The following is an 18,528-nucleotide window of genomic DNA, read 5'->3' as shown; positions in this document are numbered from 1 at the left end:
GTCACCGCGGTCCAGCCGGGCTCCTACGGCCGAGCTCTGCCCCACGGCCGGGCTCTGCCCCATGGCCGGGCTCTGTCTATTACCGGGCTCTGTCTATTACCGGGCTCTGCCCATGGCCGGGCTCTGTCTATTACCGGGCTCTGCCCATGGCCGGGCTCTGTCCATTACCGGGCTCTCCCTCCGCCGGGCTCTGCCCATGGCCGGGCTCTCCCCATTACCAGGCTCTGCCCATGGCCGGGCTCTGCCCATGGCCGGGCTCTGTCCATTACCGGGCTCTGCCCATGGCCGGGCTCTGCCCATCCCGGGCTCTCCCCATGGCCGGGCTCTGTCCATTACCGGGCTCTGTCTATTACCGGGCTCTGCCCCATTACCGGGCTCTCCCCATCCCGGGCTCTGCCCATGGCCGGGCACTGCCCATCCCGGGCTCTCCCCATCCCTGGCTCTGCCCCGGCCGGCTCAGCCCCCGCGGGGCCCCGGGCAGGGGGCGGGGGGAGGCAGGCCGGGCCCGGCCCTATAACCGGGGCTATAAGAGCCGCGGGCGGCGGGGCCAGCCCGGCGTCAGCCGCCTGTGCCGGAGCGGGAGGGGCCGTGCGCTGCCATCATGTGCGGTGAGTGAGGGCTGAGCCCGGCCGGGGGGACAAGGGCCGCTTTGTCCCGGGCCCAGCGGCGTCGGGCTGCGGGTCCGCTCGGGGCTGGCCCCGCTGTGTCCATTTCGGGGGGTGGGAAGGACAGGGGGCGCCTGGCAGGTGAAGGCGAAGCCCCTCCACTCTTCTCCCAGGAGCGGCGATCCCGTTCCGTTCCTCCCTCCCCGAGCCCCCCATGCCCGGCGGCGTGTCCCGGCTTTTGGGATGGGAATGGTCCCGTTCCCGCTGTCCCGGGGTGCCCGGTTCACCTTTGCTCCTGGTCCCGCTGCCTCTGATGCCCGGGATGCGCTGGGCTGTGTTTCCTAACCCGGGACCAGGAATTGATCAATCGTGAGTCACTTCCCAACGGCTGCGATAAGGGAGAGTTTGCGGTTTTCGAACAAAGGCAGTGAAGGAGTTTAATTCTTAGCTGTTGTGAGTTTATTCACCTCATTTTATCTCATAAAGACGAGAAGATAAAGATGTACAGCGTGTACACAGTTGCTCTGATGTGCTTTGGATCAGATGGGAATGGAGGTGCGGGTTCAGAAGCCGCTAATGCACTTGTGTTTAGTTGTGGAGGAAAATTTAGCGAAATTTTGTCTGTCCCTGACATCTCCTCTCAGGTCTGATGAAAGTAGAAAATTTTGCACTTGTACTTCTTAGTTATCATCAACAAAACCTCTTTTGTGGGATGCAGACTGAAAGTGAGTTGAGTTGCTGCTCCCAAAATTGTGCTTTCTGAATTAGGTATCTTTTCCTTGCCTCCACATCCTTTCTAATTGTAACCTCAGACAGAACAAGGAGCTCGGGAATCCTCTTTCACTTAATGGAATCACGAGGTGATATTGTTTCAGCTCCTGTTGTTTGAGCTCCTACGTGACAGATCACTATCAATGGGACAAACCCGATGCCTTCTAAACAAAACCCCTCCAGGTGAGAGACCTGGCGCAGGGCCCGAGCCACCTTCGAGTATTCACGGAAAGCCCTGAGACATGTAATGATAATATCCAAAACTCTGCATGTCTGGGCTGCGTATTGATTGGGAAGTGATGGTGTTAACAGGGCTCGAGGAGTTCGGCAGAACGTCCAGCTTGGGGTGGAGCAAGTGACTCAGTATGAAATGGCTGAGAGTTCATGAAGGGTGACAGCAGAGTTGGTTTTTTTCCCATCAGCATTTAGAGACCTTTTATATTACACTTCTTTTCATGAAAGGTATCCCCCAGCCTGCTCTCCTGATCTCTACAGGGAGTGTAGAGTTCTTCAGACTGCAACAGCAGTTTCAAAATCACTTTTTGTTGTTGTTGTTTTTATTTTTTTTTCATATCTTTCCAGGTTTTAGTGCTGATTATAAGCCCTATTGTGTTTTCTTTGGCTTCAGGTAGCACATGAAGATTTATAGCCCTTGGTTTATGTGTTGAAAATACGTAGGCCATAAATACTGCTATAAACATGCTCGTAAGGAAGCCAAGTTGAGATGTTATCATTCTCACGTGTAAGACAGTGTAGCGAAAGTATTCAAGCAAAAGTATTCAAGCTAAAGTATATACTGAAGTATATATAAGGGCTTAAACAATAGTCAAGATGCACTTAAACTGATGAACTCCTTTAAATCAAAGTTAGCTTCATCAGGATATGAAGTTGAGACTTTTTTAAAGCTAAGTCTCTGGCATCAAGAATGTGCTTACCCCAACAGAGGTATCCTTCTATTTTTCAAAAAGTAAATAATTGTGTTCAAATTTCAAGTATAGGCTGCCCCCTTCTTGATTTTGGTAAAGTCTTGCAATTGCAGGAGTTCTTGTGGAATTTTTCCACAAAAAGTACTCAATTTACTTTTCCTCCTTTTGACGTTCTGCTTGTAAATCCTGAAAGGGGAAGCTCTAAAGTCTTGATATGCATGTAAAGCGAGAGCCTTGTATTCAATGTCTGCACACTATTGAAGCTGGTTTTAGTAATGTTTTAGCAACCTTCTCTTTCTGTTTTTAGTATCTGCTTCTAAAGGTAAGCCTTACATGACTGACCTAGTTCATCCTTCTAAGCAAACTGTGAATATGGAAAGTAATAAACTAGATTTAAAATTCAGATCAAGAGGGTCATGTCCTAGTAAAACAATTGGGCGCTTTTCCTGGATTTTATGTTTTTAAGTCTTCTTAGGGAAGCAAGATCTGGAAATGGCATCTAATACCTTGGGGAGGCCGTCATAAAGGAACTTGTTAGCATCACCAAACTCTTATCATAAGTATGATTCAACTGAGATTCAGTCATACTGGTGTGCTTCCAGAAAGAATTAAGATACAAGGAGTCTTTATCAGAAGCTGTTTCTATGTGAGTTCAGTAATGTGCTTTAAATCTGGCCAAAATGATGACTGAGGAGGGAAAAAATACGTGAGTGGATAAATCATGGAACAGAAACATACTAGAGAAAGTGTTACTCTCAGTGCTTGGAGTAAGATTTATTTCCCTTCACTGGAAGAGTTTATAACATGTTCTTTGAAGTCAGGCTGCAGCCTATTGTTTTCATTTTAAATGGCCTCTGGTGACTTCTGTATCTTCTAGTGCATGTGTGGAGGTGCAGCTCCAATTCCCTGGAAACAAGGATCTTTTTAACAATTGCAGCACACTGGTAGCATTGTAAGGATGGTCCCAGAGGAAGGTTCTTCCTGGAGCTCTGTGCAGTGAAAGATGCCACATGGAACATAGAAGGATGTTGAGGCTTAAATTCATTGTGAAATCTGGCCTAGAAAGTAGAGCTGGATCTGAAATGAGGTGTGTGGCAATGTTTTGGAATGATGTTGAGAAATTTGTATTGAAGAAATTGAAGAATGCTGCTCTTGAGGTTCATGGTTGGTGCCAGAGAACGGTAAATATCTGTCTGGAAAAATGATCAACAGGCTCTCAGTCCAAAGTGACTGCTTATAACCAGAGGCATTATTTTTCAAAGCATCCATGAAGAACAGTATTAAGCAGTTCAAATTCCCAAATACCTCCTTAAATACAAGAGTTGTCTTAATGTCTCCGTTAATGTTGGATGCGCTAGAAATAATTAGGCTGAGCTCCTCGTAAATCTCACTTCTGAAGCAGAAAAGTATTATCCACCCTTTAATCTTTCCAAAAACATTCAGAGGCAAATGTAATACTCTCTTTGTCTCATTGTCAAATCATCAGTATTAATGTCTTATAAACCAGTGGAGTAACCAAATTCACAGTAATATTTATAAGGGAGATTTATTGGTGTATCATTATAACAGCTTCTTCACTACGGCCATTTACAGTCCAAAAGCCTTAATTGAGGAGGAAGAGGGTGTTAAATTTCAAACAAAGGCTTTCTCTATCTGAAACACTTGTCTGAACTGCTTATCTGTTCAGTTCTTAAAGTCTGGGTTTTTTTCTAACTGTAGTCTCCAGTCCTGACGTGTTGCTTGGAGAAACTGTTGAAACAGTGAAATTAGTTGTTTCTGTTTTCTTGGGGTACAGAATTGCAAGAATTAATAAAAAGGCCTAATGTATCCTTTTAAATGCCACAGTCCCAGGAAGAGCGGTAGGCAGAGAAAAGGAATGGCTGTGTTTTCCTTTGCAGGTGACTCTTTTATTACACCTTTTCTTAATATGAAACAAGATCCTCAACACCCTTCTAATAAAAAAATAATAATAATAATAATAAAAAAGTCTGTGTACTTTAAAAAAAAAAAAATTAGGGTGGGGAGCCAAGCCCTGAACTAAAAAAGCCTCTTCTTGGTTGATGACTGGTCTATTGAAGAGAAGAGGGGTCAGACTCTGGGGCTCGGGCAGGCAGGGAGTGGGTTCAGGTCTGGTTGTGATGCTCTGGAGGAGCTGACCCGGGGCAGCCCCAGGGCTCTTGTCCCTGGCTGGGTTTGGCAGGCGGGATTGTGCTGGTGTTTTGGGCGACCCTGTTTTGTACCTTCTGTTTCTTTCTTTTGTCGCCCTACCCTATTGACTTCTGCCCTTTCCTCATGTTTTCTTCTCCATTCTCTCTCTGCTGAAGTGACTGTTGCACGCAGGATTAAGCTGGAGCCTTTCAGAAATAGATGTTGTGCCTCGTACCTACCCATGGGTATTTAAGGCCACGACTTGGATTACAAAAGTCTCCTTGTGTTAGTACTGGTGAATATATTCCTTCTTTGAATGCCTGGATATGAAATAGATCACAATGTTCCCATTTTCAGCTGTGGTTTTCGTGAAAAGTAGAGGTTTTTTAACCTCTCCTAACTGGTTAACTCTTGGTGGGTAACATGAGGAGAGTGAAACTCGCCAGTAAAATTTATGTGTTGTGTGTTCAAATGAGGGTTCTGAGTCCTTTATTGTATTTAACTTCTCATTTAAAAATATATTAGAAAGAATTGTACTAAATGGGATGTTGGATGCCCCTAGGACTTCTCCTTGATACTAGTTTTAAATTGAGTCTGAAGTGATGCAAGTTTTTAAAATAACCCCTTTGCTTCTTTTCCCCCCTCCTTCCCCCTTTCTCTTTAAACAGGAATTTTTGCTTATCTAAACTACAGAGTGCCTCGCACTAGGAAGGAAATATATGAAACCCTGATAAAAGGATTGCAGAGACTGGAATACAGAGGATATGACTCTGCAGGTATGTTAACCAACTCAATAAATTAATTTTAGCAACCAGTAGCTCCTTCCATGACTTTACTTGGTACTTTCCATGTCTGGCCTCTTGGATTTTTCTTTCTTTATTCTACAGATTAACAGATCAGAACTAATTAGCTTGATTCTTGGAATGCTACAGCTTTCCTCAGGACTTAAAATTGGTTGTTTAGCTCAGTAATTGGATGGTTGAGGTTAGTACACGTAAGCAAAACAAACAGGGTGTGGAAGAAGATCTCTTTACAGGGCCATGCAGTTTGTGCCTCAGCCTTTTTCGTGCATGTGAATCCCAGTGAAGGATGGGGAAGATTAAACTTGTCTTAAATTTGAGTTGGCTCATTTCATCAGGAAAAATATTTCAGTCTGTTGTCAAATACAATTTGAGATGGCTCATGTATGTTTACTTCTGTGCAGTGGATATAGACTTGATGTAATTTCATTTGAACGTGCATAGGTCTAACAACAGACTTCAAATATATCCATTTAAACCGTAATTTAAAAATACTCATTTCAGTGGTGCATGTCCCTGTTTATATTTTCTCAGCCTTTTCCTCATTCTAGTGTATTTCATGCTTTAAATAACACTTATGACTGTGTTCTGTGCTGTAGGAGTGGCAATTGATGGAAATAATAATGAAGATAAAGAAAGATTCATCAAACTGGTTAAGAAAAGAGGAAAAGTAAAGGCCTTGGAAGAAGAGTTGTACAGTAAGTGTTAAAAATGACCCCTTTTCTTTGGCTTCCCAGTCAGATACCATCTGCATCTCAGAAGAAATTCAGACCATAAAATTGCAGTTATGATTTTGCATCAGCAATAACTGCATTGGGAAATCTAAGCAGCTAAATTTTTTGCGCCTCTCAAATCTGCACTTAAAAAGCAACCTGATATTCAGATCCAGCCCCATGAAACTGTCAGTCTATAACTCCCTTCTTTTGGTTGCTCCTTTGTTCAAAACCTGGGCTCCTTTGGTGCTTTACCCATGTGATTTCTGTGCTGCATGGCTGAAATGCTGAAACATGCACTCTGACAGAATTTATGACTATTTAAGCAGCTGGCTGTCATCACAATCTGCTTTATGCAGTGCTTCCATCTGTGAAAGGCTGAAGTTGTGTTTTAATACGTTTACATTATAATTTGTAGTAATGGGGTCTGTTAGCCTGGCTGTTAGTATTGGCTAAAAATGCTCTTGTCTTGGCAAACAAGGCTTTAATCACAGTTGCTTGAACTTTCTGAAGTGTAATGTCAAGAAAGCAAATGGTTTGAAAAAACCTCAGAAGATAGCTTTTAGAGTTTTGCCTGTAGGAATTGTCTTTGTGCTTTACTAATTTTGTGTGTGAGAGAAAGAGGGAGAGAGGCAATATTAATTATTCAGTAAACTGAATTTCTCCTGTATAGAACAAGATGACCTGGATTCAAAAACAGATTTTGAAACACATTTTGGAATTGCTCACACTCGCTGGGCGACCCATGGAGTACCAAGTGCAATAAACAGTCACCCTCAGAGATCAGATAAAAGGAATGGTACGTAATCTCTGCAGCACCTGAACCACATGAATCTGAAATGATTCAATCCACAGAGCACATATGTTCTTACTATTGTTATGGTATCTATTTTTTATACTAGGGCTAAGCTGTTGCCATTCTATTTAGCTCAGACACTTTTAAAATGAAATAGACTCTTCTCAGGCTAAAGTAACACTAAAAATTAATGAGATGTGTTCTCTGAAAATTGCAAGTTAATCGAAGTATGACATTCTTGTTTTGAAAGATAAGACTGAAAATATGAATGTGTAAATACTGCCTGGTCCAGAAAAGGGAGATTTCATATCATTCTTTATTTGACATGGCTTGGTGCTCTACTAGGCATAGTTTAGATCTCTATCAATAATTTGTAAGCTTCTGCTTTCAGTTGTCCATGTTGTGATAAACTGTAGCTCTGAAAGCTATAGCAAGTGGTTTCAAGTGTACTTCTCAGCATTTTTTCCCTTGTAATTTTGTGTTCTGAATTAAATATCTTAATTGTTTCTTGCTCATGAATATATATATATTTTTCTCTTAGAATTTGTTGTCATCCATAATGGAATCATCACAAACTATAAGGACCTGAGAAAATTTCTGGTGAGTCTATGGCAACTCAAATCTAAAACTAGAAAGCTAATACTCCCCCAAACTGCCATCAGATCTTTCATCACTTTGGTGGAACATGAATTCAAGTTTTTAGATATAATCTATAGAAAAGCTGTGTGAAAGAGTCTCCTAATAAAGATACTTAGGAGCTGGTGAAGTGCAGTATGTTCCTGTAGTTCTAAATGCAAAGTGTTTATGAGCAGAGTAGCAGTTTGTACTGAGATTTTCTGAGAGGGTGTGCAGAGTGGGCTCCCTCCTGTCTCTTGGTGCTTGACAGATGCTAAACAAGTCTTATGATGTGTCTTATTCCAGTATTTCCCAAAGAATATCTATGATATGATAAGTCCTTATATTTTATCTATAGTGATATATATCCTCTGGTCCAATGTAGTGCTCCAAGCTCTGACTGCAGTTTCTGGTAGGAAGCAGCTGAAAGGCTCTTCAGTGTTTCTTGCCTGAGGATGCACACAATTTTTACTCTTCTATATGATATTTCAGGAGAGCAAAGGATATGAATTTGAATCTGAAACGGACACAGAAACAATCCCCAAATTGATCAAATACATGTATGACAACAGAGAAAGCGAAGACACCAGTTTTTCAGCCTTGGTAGAGAGAGTTATTCAACAGTTGGTAAGTGGGAAATTACTTTTTTTATTCCTGTACAACACTATAAGATACTTGTGGGGCTCCTTAGCATTCTGCCTTATGCATTTAGATCCTCTGCAGGAGTTCTTAGAAGATGGTGCAAATAACACTTTTAGGCTTCTAAATAATGCTTAATAGACCAAGAAATGAGATTAAAATTTTGGAGACTTCAAAGGCTTTTCACTGTTAAATCTTTAAATTGCAGTAGCAGCAGTTTTTATTTGTTGAGTTTTTTGTTTTGTTTTGTTTTTAGCAAGAAGTTAAAACAGCTTTTTAATGAAGCAATTTAATTTAAAAAAGGAATAGGAGCCTCTGGGGGTTAAAATCTCTCATAAATGGCAGTGTGTTCCTGAAGGTTATTCTGATCGTGTTGAAACACTGCTGTGATTCAAGTTTGGCCAATGCCTTGGCTCTCCTATTTGGAAATAGATCTAACAAGCTGGACTGGTTTCCAAACTGTGAAGTGGGAGTCTACTGTTACTCAGTATGTGAATGCTTAAAAACTTTGATAGATGCACTGCAAACTTGGAGAAAGCTGGCTTTGTTTCCTCCCCCAGTCTCCGGGCAGATGTTTTCCCTCCCCTTCCTGCAGTTTCTTACACTCTTTTCACCTCCCCATCTCCTCTTTAAAGCAGCTCTGTAGGATTCCTTGGAGCAGGGCTGGAATCCACACCAAGTCAAGGCCTGTGTGGGTGAAGAAGGAGCAGCCACAGAGCTGAGGGGAAGGGAGGCTTCACCTGACCCCAGAACAGAGGCAGAGTGCTCTGAGTGGAGCCCTGGGAGAGGAGGAGGGAATGTCACCATCTCTGTCCTGCTGGCAGGGTGTGGGAGCCTTGGCTCCTGCTTTGGGAATCCTCCTCCAGGAGTTTGCCAGCTGTGTTAGTACAACTGTAGAGTTGTTTCTGATTTTGATTGTTTTTTTGTGTTTTGTTTTTGAAATACATTAATGAGAATTTGCTGCTTGAACTAGAAATAGTAACTCCAGGTTTTTGGTTGAAACTACATGATAATGAACTACATGCAAATTCTGATTGAAGGTCTTAGTGAAAGTAAATATCTAGTAGCCTTCATGTTGATTATGAGTAACATCTCTGACATTTTCATAACCTTTGCATTAGAGTTTATTGTTTTTATTTATAAAGAGAGTCTAAGTGCTCACTTCCCGATCTTTCAGCTGTTGCACCTTTAATGTGCATGTCAGCTTGTTCTGCTCCATGGCCAATTCCTTTAAAGGTGCAGTCTGCCCTCCAGGAAGAGATTCCTGATAGCAGCTCCTCCAGTGCCTCTTCAGAGAGGGGCCCCAGCTTAATGAGATGCAACTATTTGAGATAAGTTGTTTAGGATCTTTTTTTTTTCTCCTTTGTGTTCATTGTTTCCAGGAAGGTGCTTTTGCATTGGTTTTCAAGAGCATCCATTACCCAGGTGAAGCTGTTGCCACCAGGTTAGTAAAAGTCCATTTTATACATAATGCATGATTTATATTAGGTTAAAAAAAAAGCCAGCCTCTCTTAAAGATACTAAAATATTGATGTTTAAAGTGCTTAATTAACCAAAATCAGTGAGTCAATAAAGAATCTCAGTGTATCTGGTGTTTCTAAATTTGTATTAAGAGAATGGTAACATTTTTCCTCTATCAAAAAGGGAAGGGGGAAGGGATATTGTTCAGTTTTAGTTCCCATTGAGTAAAGACTGAGATAATTATATTCATGTTGGCTGAAAGACCATTATAGTAACAGGTTATACAAATAGTGTTCTATAGCTGTCATAGCATTTATGGTGTCTTTTGGTATAAGTTCTACTTTTATTTACAACTTGAAAAATAACTCTCAGGAAATGTAAAGATACTAAAATAGCAAGTGATTAAAATAGCAAGTGATGGGAATAAAGACTGTTTTATATTACAACCCAAGAGCCCATTGCTTTGGTGGTCTAAAATAAGACTACATTAAAATTTTGAAAAAGCCAGCTGTACCATCACTCCAACTGGAGAACATCTTCTGAAATGAACTATTCTGGATGTGGTTAACGTTTGGTTTTTTAGGGCTGAGTGATTTAAGAGAAGCTAATCTTGTAATCTGAGTGTGACTTGTTCTTTTATTCTTATGATTTTTTTTTAATAAGGTACTCAGTGACATGTAGCCCCTATAATTAAGAAATAGTCTTAATATTCTACGGTTTCAGAGGTGCAGTAGGAATATTTGATGCTTCTGAGTTTGAAAGGCTAAAGAGTGTAATAGTATTTCAATTCTAAAAAGCATGACAGCATATTGTTTGGTTCAAATTGGTCCCTGTACTAAGCTGTTTTCTGATTACTGGAAAGAAAACAGCTGGTTCATATACATTTTCCTCTACCTGGATGTAGTTTATGGGTAAAGAATCACCAACATGCATGGTAATTCCTTATGTAATAGTATTTGGTGAAGAACCAAGTTTATATAACTCCTGCCATATAATGGCCTTAGGACATGGTTAAAGGAGGCTCTTCCTATTTAGGAAGCTGGATGGGATATTGTCTCTTCAGCTTCACTGACGTCTGGTAACTTCTTTATATGCACATTTCTCTTTATAAACTTGAGTGTTTTCATTTCCTTAGGAGAGGAAGTCCTTTGCTCATTGGGGTTAGGAGCAAGTACAAGCTCTCAACTGAACAGGTTCCAGTTTTGTATAGAACATGTAAGTTGATAAACAAAAATACATTATTTTTAAGAATTAAAATTACTTTATGATTAGAAATTAGGTTAATTGGTTTTTGTACCATAAAACTACCAGCTGATGCCCCAAATAGCTTCTTGGCTGGAGATATTTTTATACTACTGAATGTGAAAGTCCCATGCCCCAACCTATCTCTGTAACTGTGAGACCCTAAACCTGTATAGTCTGCAATCTTAACTTGAGTAGAATTGCTTTTGCATTTAGAATGTCCCATTTCTTTAATAGGCAACATTGAGAATGTGAAGAACATCTGCAACTCCCAAATGAAAAGACGGGACAGCTCAACCTGCCTTCATGCTGTTGGGGATAAAGCAGTAGAATTTTTCTTTGCTTCAGATGCAAGGTAGTAACAGTACTTCAGCTTTGCTGAAAATAGTGGGTTTTTGTTTAAAAGTGAGATAGTTCTGGAAATCTAAGCTGCCTTGCTCTTGTACAATGGCTTTCTGAAAGAAGAGCTTTTAATCCAGGTAACATCAGAAAGCCCCCAGGCTTGAAAAATGTTTGCAGTTTAAATGCTGCTGACAAACCTCCTCAAGTGTAATACCTGTCAGTTGCTGACCTCTATGTGAAATACATTCAGTGTAGGAAAGTAATTTGGGTACAAATAGACACTCATCAGCTGAGCATTTGGGCAGACCGTAGGTTAGTTGGGGTTGTGATGTTTTCAATTCACATATCAGAGGAGGAGAATAGTGCTGTAGTTCCAAGCTGGGCAGGAACCTGGACATCAGGCACACATTTATCTTGGAAACAAGAGTAGCAGGATCCATCAAAGAGACTGAGAGGCAACTTCAGACCGGCAGGAATGGCTGCAGTGGCTTCTGAGCCTCCTGCCGTGGGTTGCTGTGAGAGTGCAGGAGGAGCAGCAGATGGAGCCATTGCCTTTAGGATGGCTCTGTCTGCAGTTCTGTCCAAAAGGAAGAGAGGAGCAGGGCTGGCAGTGCTCTTGTGGCATATTTAATTGCTTTGCTGTTACCAACTCTGACGTGTCATGTTTGTCTTGCTTCTGTTTTTTTCTCTGTAGTGCTATCATTGAGCACACCAACAGAGTGATTTTCTTAGAAGATGATGACATAGCAGCTGTAACTGATGGGAAGCTCTCGATTCATCGTCTGAAGCGCTCAGCTAGTGATGATCCTTCCCGGGCCATCCAGACCTTGCAGATGGAATTGCAGCAAATCATGAAGGGTGGGTTGAAACATCTGTAAATGAATATCAAAGATGGATACTTACTGTTGTGTAGTGGATGAGGCAGGAAACTGCTAATTTTTTTGTGACAATTACCTTTTATTCAGGCTGTTTGTACTGGGAGCTGACAATTCCAAGTTTTGAGACCAAGAGAGAATGGGCAGTCTGGGACCCTATCCATTTTAGCCTTGGAAAAGTCATAGATACTTCTATTCATTTCAGTATCTAGTGAAAATGTAACTAATGTTAACGTGTTGTAGTGGTTGGCAAAGTTTGGTTGTAAATTAAGAACTGAAGGGGAACACAGATGTTTCCTTATGAAGGAAATTATTTATCTTGTCAGTATCAGGAAATGGAACCCACCAAACACAGTGACCTATCCATCCTTCTTTTCCTCTTGCCTATACTAAGCTTTCATTTAGGCTAACGCAGTCAAGTTAGTCTTAAAAGTTCTCTTGTAACTGGAATAGACTTAAAATAACAAGCATTGCCATGTCATATTTTTGTAAACAGGTAACTTCAGTGCCTTCATGCAAAAGGAGATTTTTGAACAACCAGAATCAGTTGTCAACACAATGAGAGGCAGGGTGAATTTTGAGAGCAGCACAGGTAATAAAGAACAGCCTTTCAAACTACATTAAGTTTGAAATTTGTAAATATGCTATCTAGAAAATGAAAACCATCATTGATATGTGTCTTTATTTGTTTGCAGTTCTTCTGGGGGGACTGAAGGATCATTTGAAAGAAATCAGAAGGTGCCGTAGACTGATCATTATTGGCTGTGGGACCAGTTACCACGCTGCAGTTGCTGTATGTTCCCAGCCTTGGTTGAAATGCACATATAACTTAATTGCGGGGGTCTCAGACAACAGCTTTTCATCTGCTTTTTCTTCTGTGTCAGGCTTTGTCTTTCATTGAGGGGTCTCACCCTTTTATTTGCCTTTCCTTAATGCCACATTCTTTACTAATGCTCCAATGCCATTAATTACCATGATAGAAGTTAACTTTTTCCGACTTGGTTTTTAAAGCTCTGGTGAGCTGTAATTACCAGCTTTTCTAATAAGAGTTTATTTAGATTTTCTCTGACTTGTAAAATGTCCAAATGTTAGTGGGTGGCAATATTAACAAATGCTGTGTTCTGCTTGAATACAGACTCGACAAGTCCTGGAAGAATTAACTGAATTACCAGTGATGGTGGAACTTGCCAGTGACTTCCTGGATAGAAACACACCTGTGTTCAGGGATGACGTGTGCTTTTTTATAAGCCAGTCAGGTGAGCTGCATTTGCCTTTGTGTGAGTGCTCTAAGATTGCTTTCCATTGCACTTTGCATCCTGTCAGCCTGGGTACAGTTATTTAGAACACACTTGTGTAGAATTTGATGCTTTTCAGGAATCATTTTTTATGTCAAGGTGTGAATGTTTTCCAGGTGAAACTGCAGATACACTCATGGCCCTGAGGTACTGTAAAGAACGCCGTGCTCTGACAGTTGGCATCACAAACACAGTTGGAAGTTCAATATCCAGGGAGACTGACTGTGGTGTGCACATCAATGCAGGACCTGAGATAGGTGTAGCAAGCACAAAGGTAATTGCTGCTCAGTGTTTGTCTTTCACCCTTCAGCCCTGTGGAATACAATTCAAATTTTAATTGCAGCACTTCAAACTGAGATCATATTCACTCTCTGCTAATTTCACCAGAATTAGCTGCTAAATGTTTTTGTTTCGTCTGCAGGCTTACACCAGCCAATTTGTGTCTCTTGTAATGTTTGGCCTAATGATGTCTGAAGACAGAATTTCCTTGCAGAAAAGGAGACAGGAAATCATTAGTGGACTAAAATCATTGCCAGGTATATTGATATTTTGGGTTTGAGGAGGCATAGGGGATGTTGGCAGTGTAAAATACTACTCAGGGATATTTCTTTCTCATTTAAGTTTCACTCTCCCCCTCATCCTGAAAGGCAGACAATATGGGAAAAATGGACTGGTTGTTTCTGCACTATTTGCCAATTTCACAAGCACTCTTCCAAGAAACTTGGCAGGAAGATTGGAATTCTCATGGGTTGGGTTTTCTAATTACAGTATGGTAGTTTTGTAAGAGAAATATTACTTGATCTCCTAAATTCATACTTTGAAATTTTTTAAGCTTCCCACTTTAAATCAGGATAGATAAAAGGAAACTAATTAAAGAGGACTTTTAAATGGATGTTTCACAACTTCCTTTAGAAATTCAAATGGGATGTATGACCACTGCTTAAACCAATAGTTACTTTAAATTTATTACTATAAGTGAGGCTGGAGAAAATATCCTTAAACTCCAGTCAAAGTTGCTGAATTAGTAGCTGAATTGTATTAAGTGTATTTGTTCTATTAGATAATTAGAACATTCTACTACAACCAACCTATTTTTTCCAGTTAAAAAAAAAGTTGTTTTGTTTTTCCTGTGCCTCAATAGAAATGATTAAAGAAGTCTTGTCCTTGGATGAGAAGATACATGATTTGGCTCTTGAACTGTACAAACAAAGGTCATTGCTGGTTATGGGTCGTGGGTATAATTACGCCACTTGTCTGGAAGGAGCTTTGGTAGGAACTTCTCTATATTGTTTAATATTATTTAAAATAAGATTTTTTTCATTTCTGCAAGATTGTTTATTTATAGTATTTTATTACAATTTAATTCTTCTGCAGTAGAACTGTTGTCTATAACTAGGAGCCTTTCATTAAACATGTACATAAGGTGAACCTGGATCAGTTTCCTGTTTCTTTCACATAATAAACACAGTATTTAATGAGCCTATTTAAAAACGAGAAACTAAGAATTTAAGTTGTTGACCCATTTGAAAACAACATCAGAAAAACACAAAATGTACTGATGTTGAGAAGAGATGGTCATGCAGGAAAGTCATGAATTATGTTATGAATGTTGTGGTAAAATGGACATGTATCCATCCCTCAGAGGATAAAAGTGTTAAAGTAGACTGCAGTAGCCACAAGGTTGTGCTGAGTGTTTAGTTCCTAAAGTTCCTGTTGGTTACTACATGTGCATGGGCGAGTTCTGCTGTTGCCCACAGCCTGCTAGAAATCCCAGCAGCCACTGGTGTGTTTTCACTAATACTTGATACTGGGTACATGTATTTAAGTAGCAGAGGTACAGCCTTGGTGCTTTGTTTCTTATGGCTGTTGTATTTTTAGCTGATTTAGTACTAACTTGAGGCATTTCCCTTTTTTTTAGAAAATAAAAGAAATCACCTATATGCACTCGGAGGGTATCCTGGCTGGTGAGCTGAAACATGGGCCCTTAGCCCTAATAGATAAACAAATGCCTGTTATCATGGTGATCATGAAGGATCCTTGTTTCACCAAGTGCCAGAATGCTCTGCAACAGGTCACTGCTCGGCAGGTACAGTGTCCAATTAATTAACTTCTGCTGTGTCATAGGAAAAGGGATTGTACACCCTGCATTGCTGCTGCCTGTGCACCTGGAAAGGGATGTACTGCTGATTATTGTTAGTTATTAAGTTATAAATAAGATGCTACAGCTGCATTGCAGGTTGTTATTACAGGTCAACATCAGCAGTTAAAACTGCTTTCATAAGGCTTGTTTGTTTGTTTTGGGGTTTTTCTGTTTTGAAGCAAATGAAATAATGCTGAAATTCTATAGGGTGAAAACATTCAAATCTTACAATTGAAAGTGAAAGTCAAGAGCCATTATGCAAGTCTGGCATTGCCTTTGTTAGCTACTTGAGTATCTTCAAACACATACAGGCATGCTGTGAACAATATTTCAAAACAGTTCTAGGCTAGCTCTTCACTTAACAATGTGAAATTTTATTTTCAGGGTCGTCCAATCATTCTGTGCTCTAAAGAAGACACTGAAAGCTCAAAATTTGCCTACAAAACCATTGAGCTGCCTCATACAGTTGACTGCCTTCAAGGAGTGTTGAGTGTCATTCCTCTTCAGTTGCTTTCATTCCACCTGGCTGTTCTCAGAGGATATGATGTAAGTGTTTTCCATATTTAACACTCCTTTTTAGTGAAGTTTTGAACTTCCTCCTACCAGTGTAAAGTGAGAGACCCAGTTATATGGCATATCTAAGATTCACTAGCTATGAAAATAGCTAGTGAGTCTCATAGTGATTATGGTTACAAAGGTGGCATTTCAGTGCCAATTCTTCAGTTTCGTATTTTTTAATTAGTATCCTTCTAAAAAAATTATAAAGCTCTTTGGCTTAGTTTGATTAGTTAAGAGTGCAATTAGTTTCAGAGAACCTAATCTTGAAATGTGATATTGTGCTTTGACTTAAAATAGGTCAGTGCTTTGTACAGCTTGGTTTGTTGATGTGTTGGTGTGTCAGTTTGGTAATGACTGCTTTGGAAAGGTACCCTCTACAAAACAAATTGTATTTGTTCAGAGGGTTTTGGAAGCACAGATGAATTCAGCTGCAAGTCATTATCTGCAGATCTACAGTCTGTTTTGTGTGTGTGTTACTGTGTCTAGAATAAAGCAGAACTCATTAGGAAGTCTGAAAAAGCACACTAAATGAACTGTCAAATGCAGAATGTCAGTATTACTCTGTCATACTGAAAGCCTGTCTCTTCATTCTAGGTGGACTTTCCAAGAAATTTGGCCAAATCTGTTACTGTAGAATGAGAGCCAAGAACAGCGGATGTCTTTGTCACCAGACCTCTGTGTTATACTTGTAGAATGTGTTGTTCTGAATGGATAGGTAAATGTTTTTTTCTAAAGAGAATGACAGTGCTAACTGGAAAGTGTCAGGATTTATCTTGCAGCTTTAAAAGCTTTTGATGTGCCTTGTACCCAAGTGCTTTTGCTCACAGCAAATACTTCTCTAAGTCCTGAAATTGCCAAAGAAGATAAAAATTGTTTACACATGGTATACTGAATGAACTTTTTTACTGTGCAATATATATATATATATATATACAGCTCTCTTCAGAGTAACTGTGAACTTTTTTTTAGCCAACACTACATAACTAGTTTCAAAGATATAGTATTTATAAGTACAATTTGTATAGCTTTTTTTAAGTTATTTTTTAGTACATTGCTTATCTGTAACATTGGTAATGCTCAGAATGTAAATACTGAGCGTGTTGATACTTCTGTACAGTTGTTAGGGATTTTCCTTCTTCAGCCTCAAACTGGAAATTTGTTGTCCCCTCTTCTTTCCCAGCTTCTCTTCCCCCATTGCATCCGTGTTTTGTATTTAACCAGTTATTTGCAAAGTTCTTCTGTGGCTGTAAATTCCCAGCTATGTTTTAAATTTCTGCTTCTTTCAACTGTTTTGAAAAGCCAGAATGACATTTGTTTTGTATGCCACCCCAGCTCTTATTTGCATAACATGTATAGTGCAACAGAATAAGGGAACTGGATGTCTTTCAAGTGATATTTTTGTTTGAAGAGGGTACAATGAAATGACAATGCAATTAAAAGATTATATAATTCTTCTTATTTTGTGGTTTGATTTTTTTTTGTGTGTGTGTGTGTGTTTGGGTTTTTATTTGTTTCATTTTTGGTTGGGTTGTTTGTTTTGTTTTCTTTTTTTAACTTGATGACTTCTATCTTTGGTCTGAAGGAAGTCCTATTTTAGTACCATATATATTTGCAAAAGCACACTTTGCTAGTTGTGAGCCAACTTGCAGTAGGGGAGCCCCTATAAACCTGCAAAAAAATAAGGTAGATAAACACAAGAAGTTCTCTGCTCATTTGTTTGTTTTTTATTTCCAAACGGCCAGACAGCATAGTATTTCATTTTTCTGCATTTTATTAACTAAATACTTCAATAGTCAAGTTTTCTTTGATAGTTCTTCTGCAAGTTTGGTTCTAAGTGGAGGTGTTTGAATGTTTACTTAGGTTAGGAGCTTGAAAGTGTTACTGGAAACTGGCTTAGCACTTTTTATAACCACATAATAGAACCAAAATCATAACGAAAAATTCAGTACTAATCTGACCTAAATGCCAGGAATATGTAACTCTGTATCTAACATGTTCTGGTAAGCGATGAAAAGGCCCCTTTTACTCTTGAATTAGTATTCTCTTCATATTAAAGACTGGAATTATCAAAGCATACTGATGTCATCTAGTCTATATGCAGCATTTAATGGATTTATTAAAAAAAATTACAGCTGCGTTTTTCTAAAATCATCTGTGAGAACAGAAATGACAGAAATGAAAGTGCTCATCAGTCCTGGGAGAGGTGGAAAATTGAGTTTATTTTTAGGCCGCACCTGTTTTAAAAAGAAGCAGTCCTTGTGTCGAGGCAGGGGGTATGGAATGGATAGAAGGCCTATGATTTTTGAGTTGAAAATAGCTCAGGGAGGGAATAAATCCCTTCTCTTCTGAGCCATCCCTATGGAAAAGGTGTGGGCAGTGCGTGCTCGGGGGCTATGGCAGCACCGGCAGGTCTGGGCCTGCTGTGGTGTGCTGTGCTGTGGTGACAGGCTGGGACTGTGGGATGGCACCATGGGATGTCACTGTGCCACCATGGGATGTCACCATGTCACCATGGGACGTCACCGTGCCGCCGTGGGGGCTTCTGGCCTGCCCGAGCTGTGAGGAGCCGGCAGCAGGATTGGTGCCCCAGCCGGCCGTGACA

At 40.3% G+C, this 18,528-nt stretch overlaps 1 protein-coding gene across 1 annotated transcript; it reads left to right on the top strand.

Annotated features, from left to right (window-relative positions):
• The first annotated feature begins 558 nt into the window (after positions 1–558).
• On the top strand, positions 559–17,786 carry GFPT2 (glutamine-fructose-6-phosphate transaminase 2). Its single transcript, XM_083871994.1, has 19 exons — positions 559–608; positions 5,119–5,226; positions 5,850–5,948; positions 6,637–6,762; positions 7,301–7,359; positions 7,867–8,001; positions 9,396–9,457; positions 10,610–10,689; positions 10,954–11,071; positions 11,753–11,916; positions 12,430–12,525; positions 12,629–12,726; positions 13,069–13,189; positions 13,345–13,502; positions 13,650–13,764; positions 14,370–14,497; positions 15,147–15,314; positions 15,753–15,914; positions 16,521–17,786. Exons 1-19 carry the CDS (start codon positions 602–604, stop codon positions 16,563–16,565), a joined length of 2,049 nt encoding a protein of 682 aa, XP_083728120.1. The 5' UTR covers positions 559–601; the 3' UTR covers positions 16,566–17,786.
• Positions 17,787–18,528: the final 742 nt, after the last annotated feature.

The sequence above is a fragment of the Zosterops lateralis genome (assembly GCF_965231275.1).
Source record: "Zosterops lateralis genome assembly, chromosome: 14".
Lineage (NCBI taxonomy): Eukaryota > Metazoa > Chordata > Aves > Passeriformes > Zosteropidae > Zosterops > Zosterops lateralis.
This window is presented reverse-complemented; position numbering and strand designations above follow the sequence as displayed.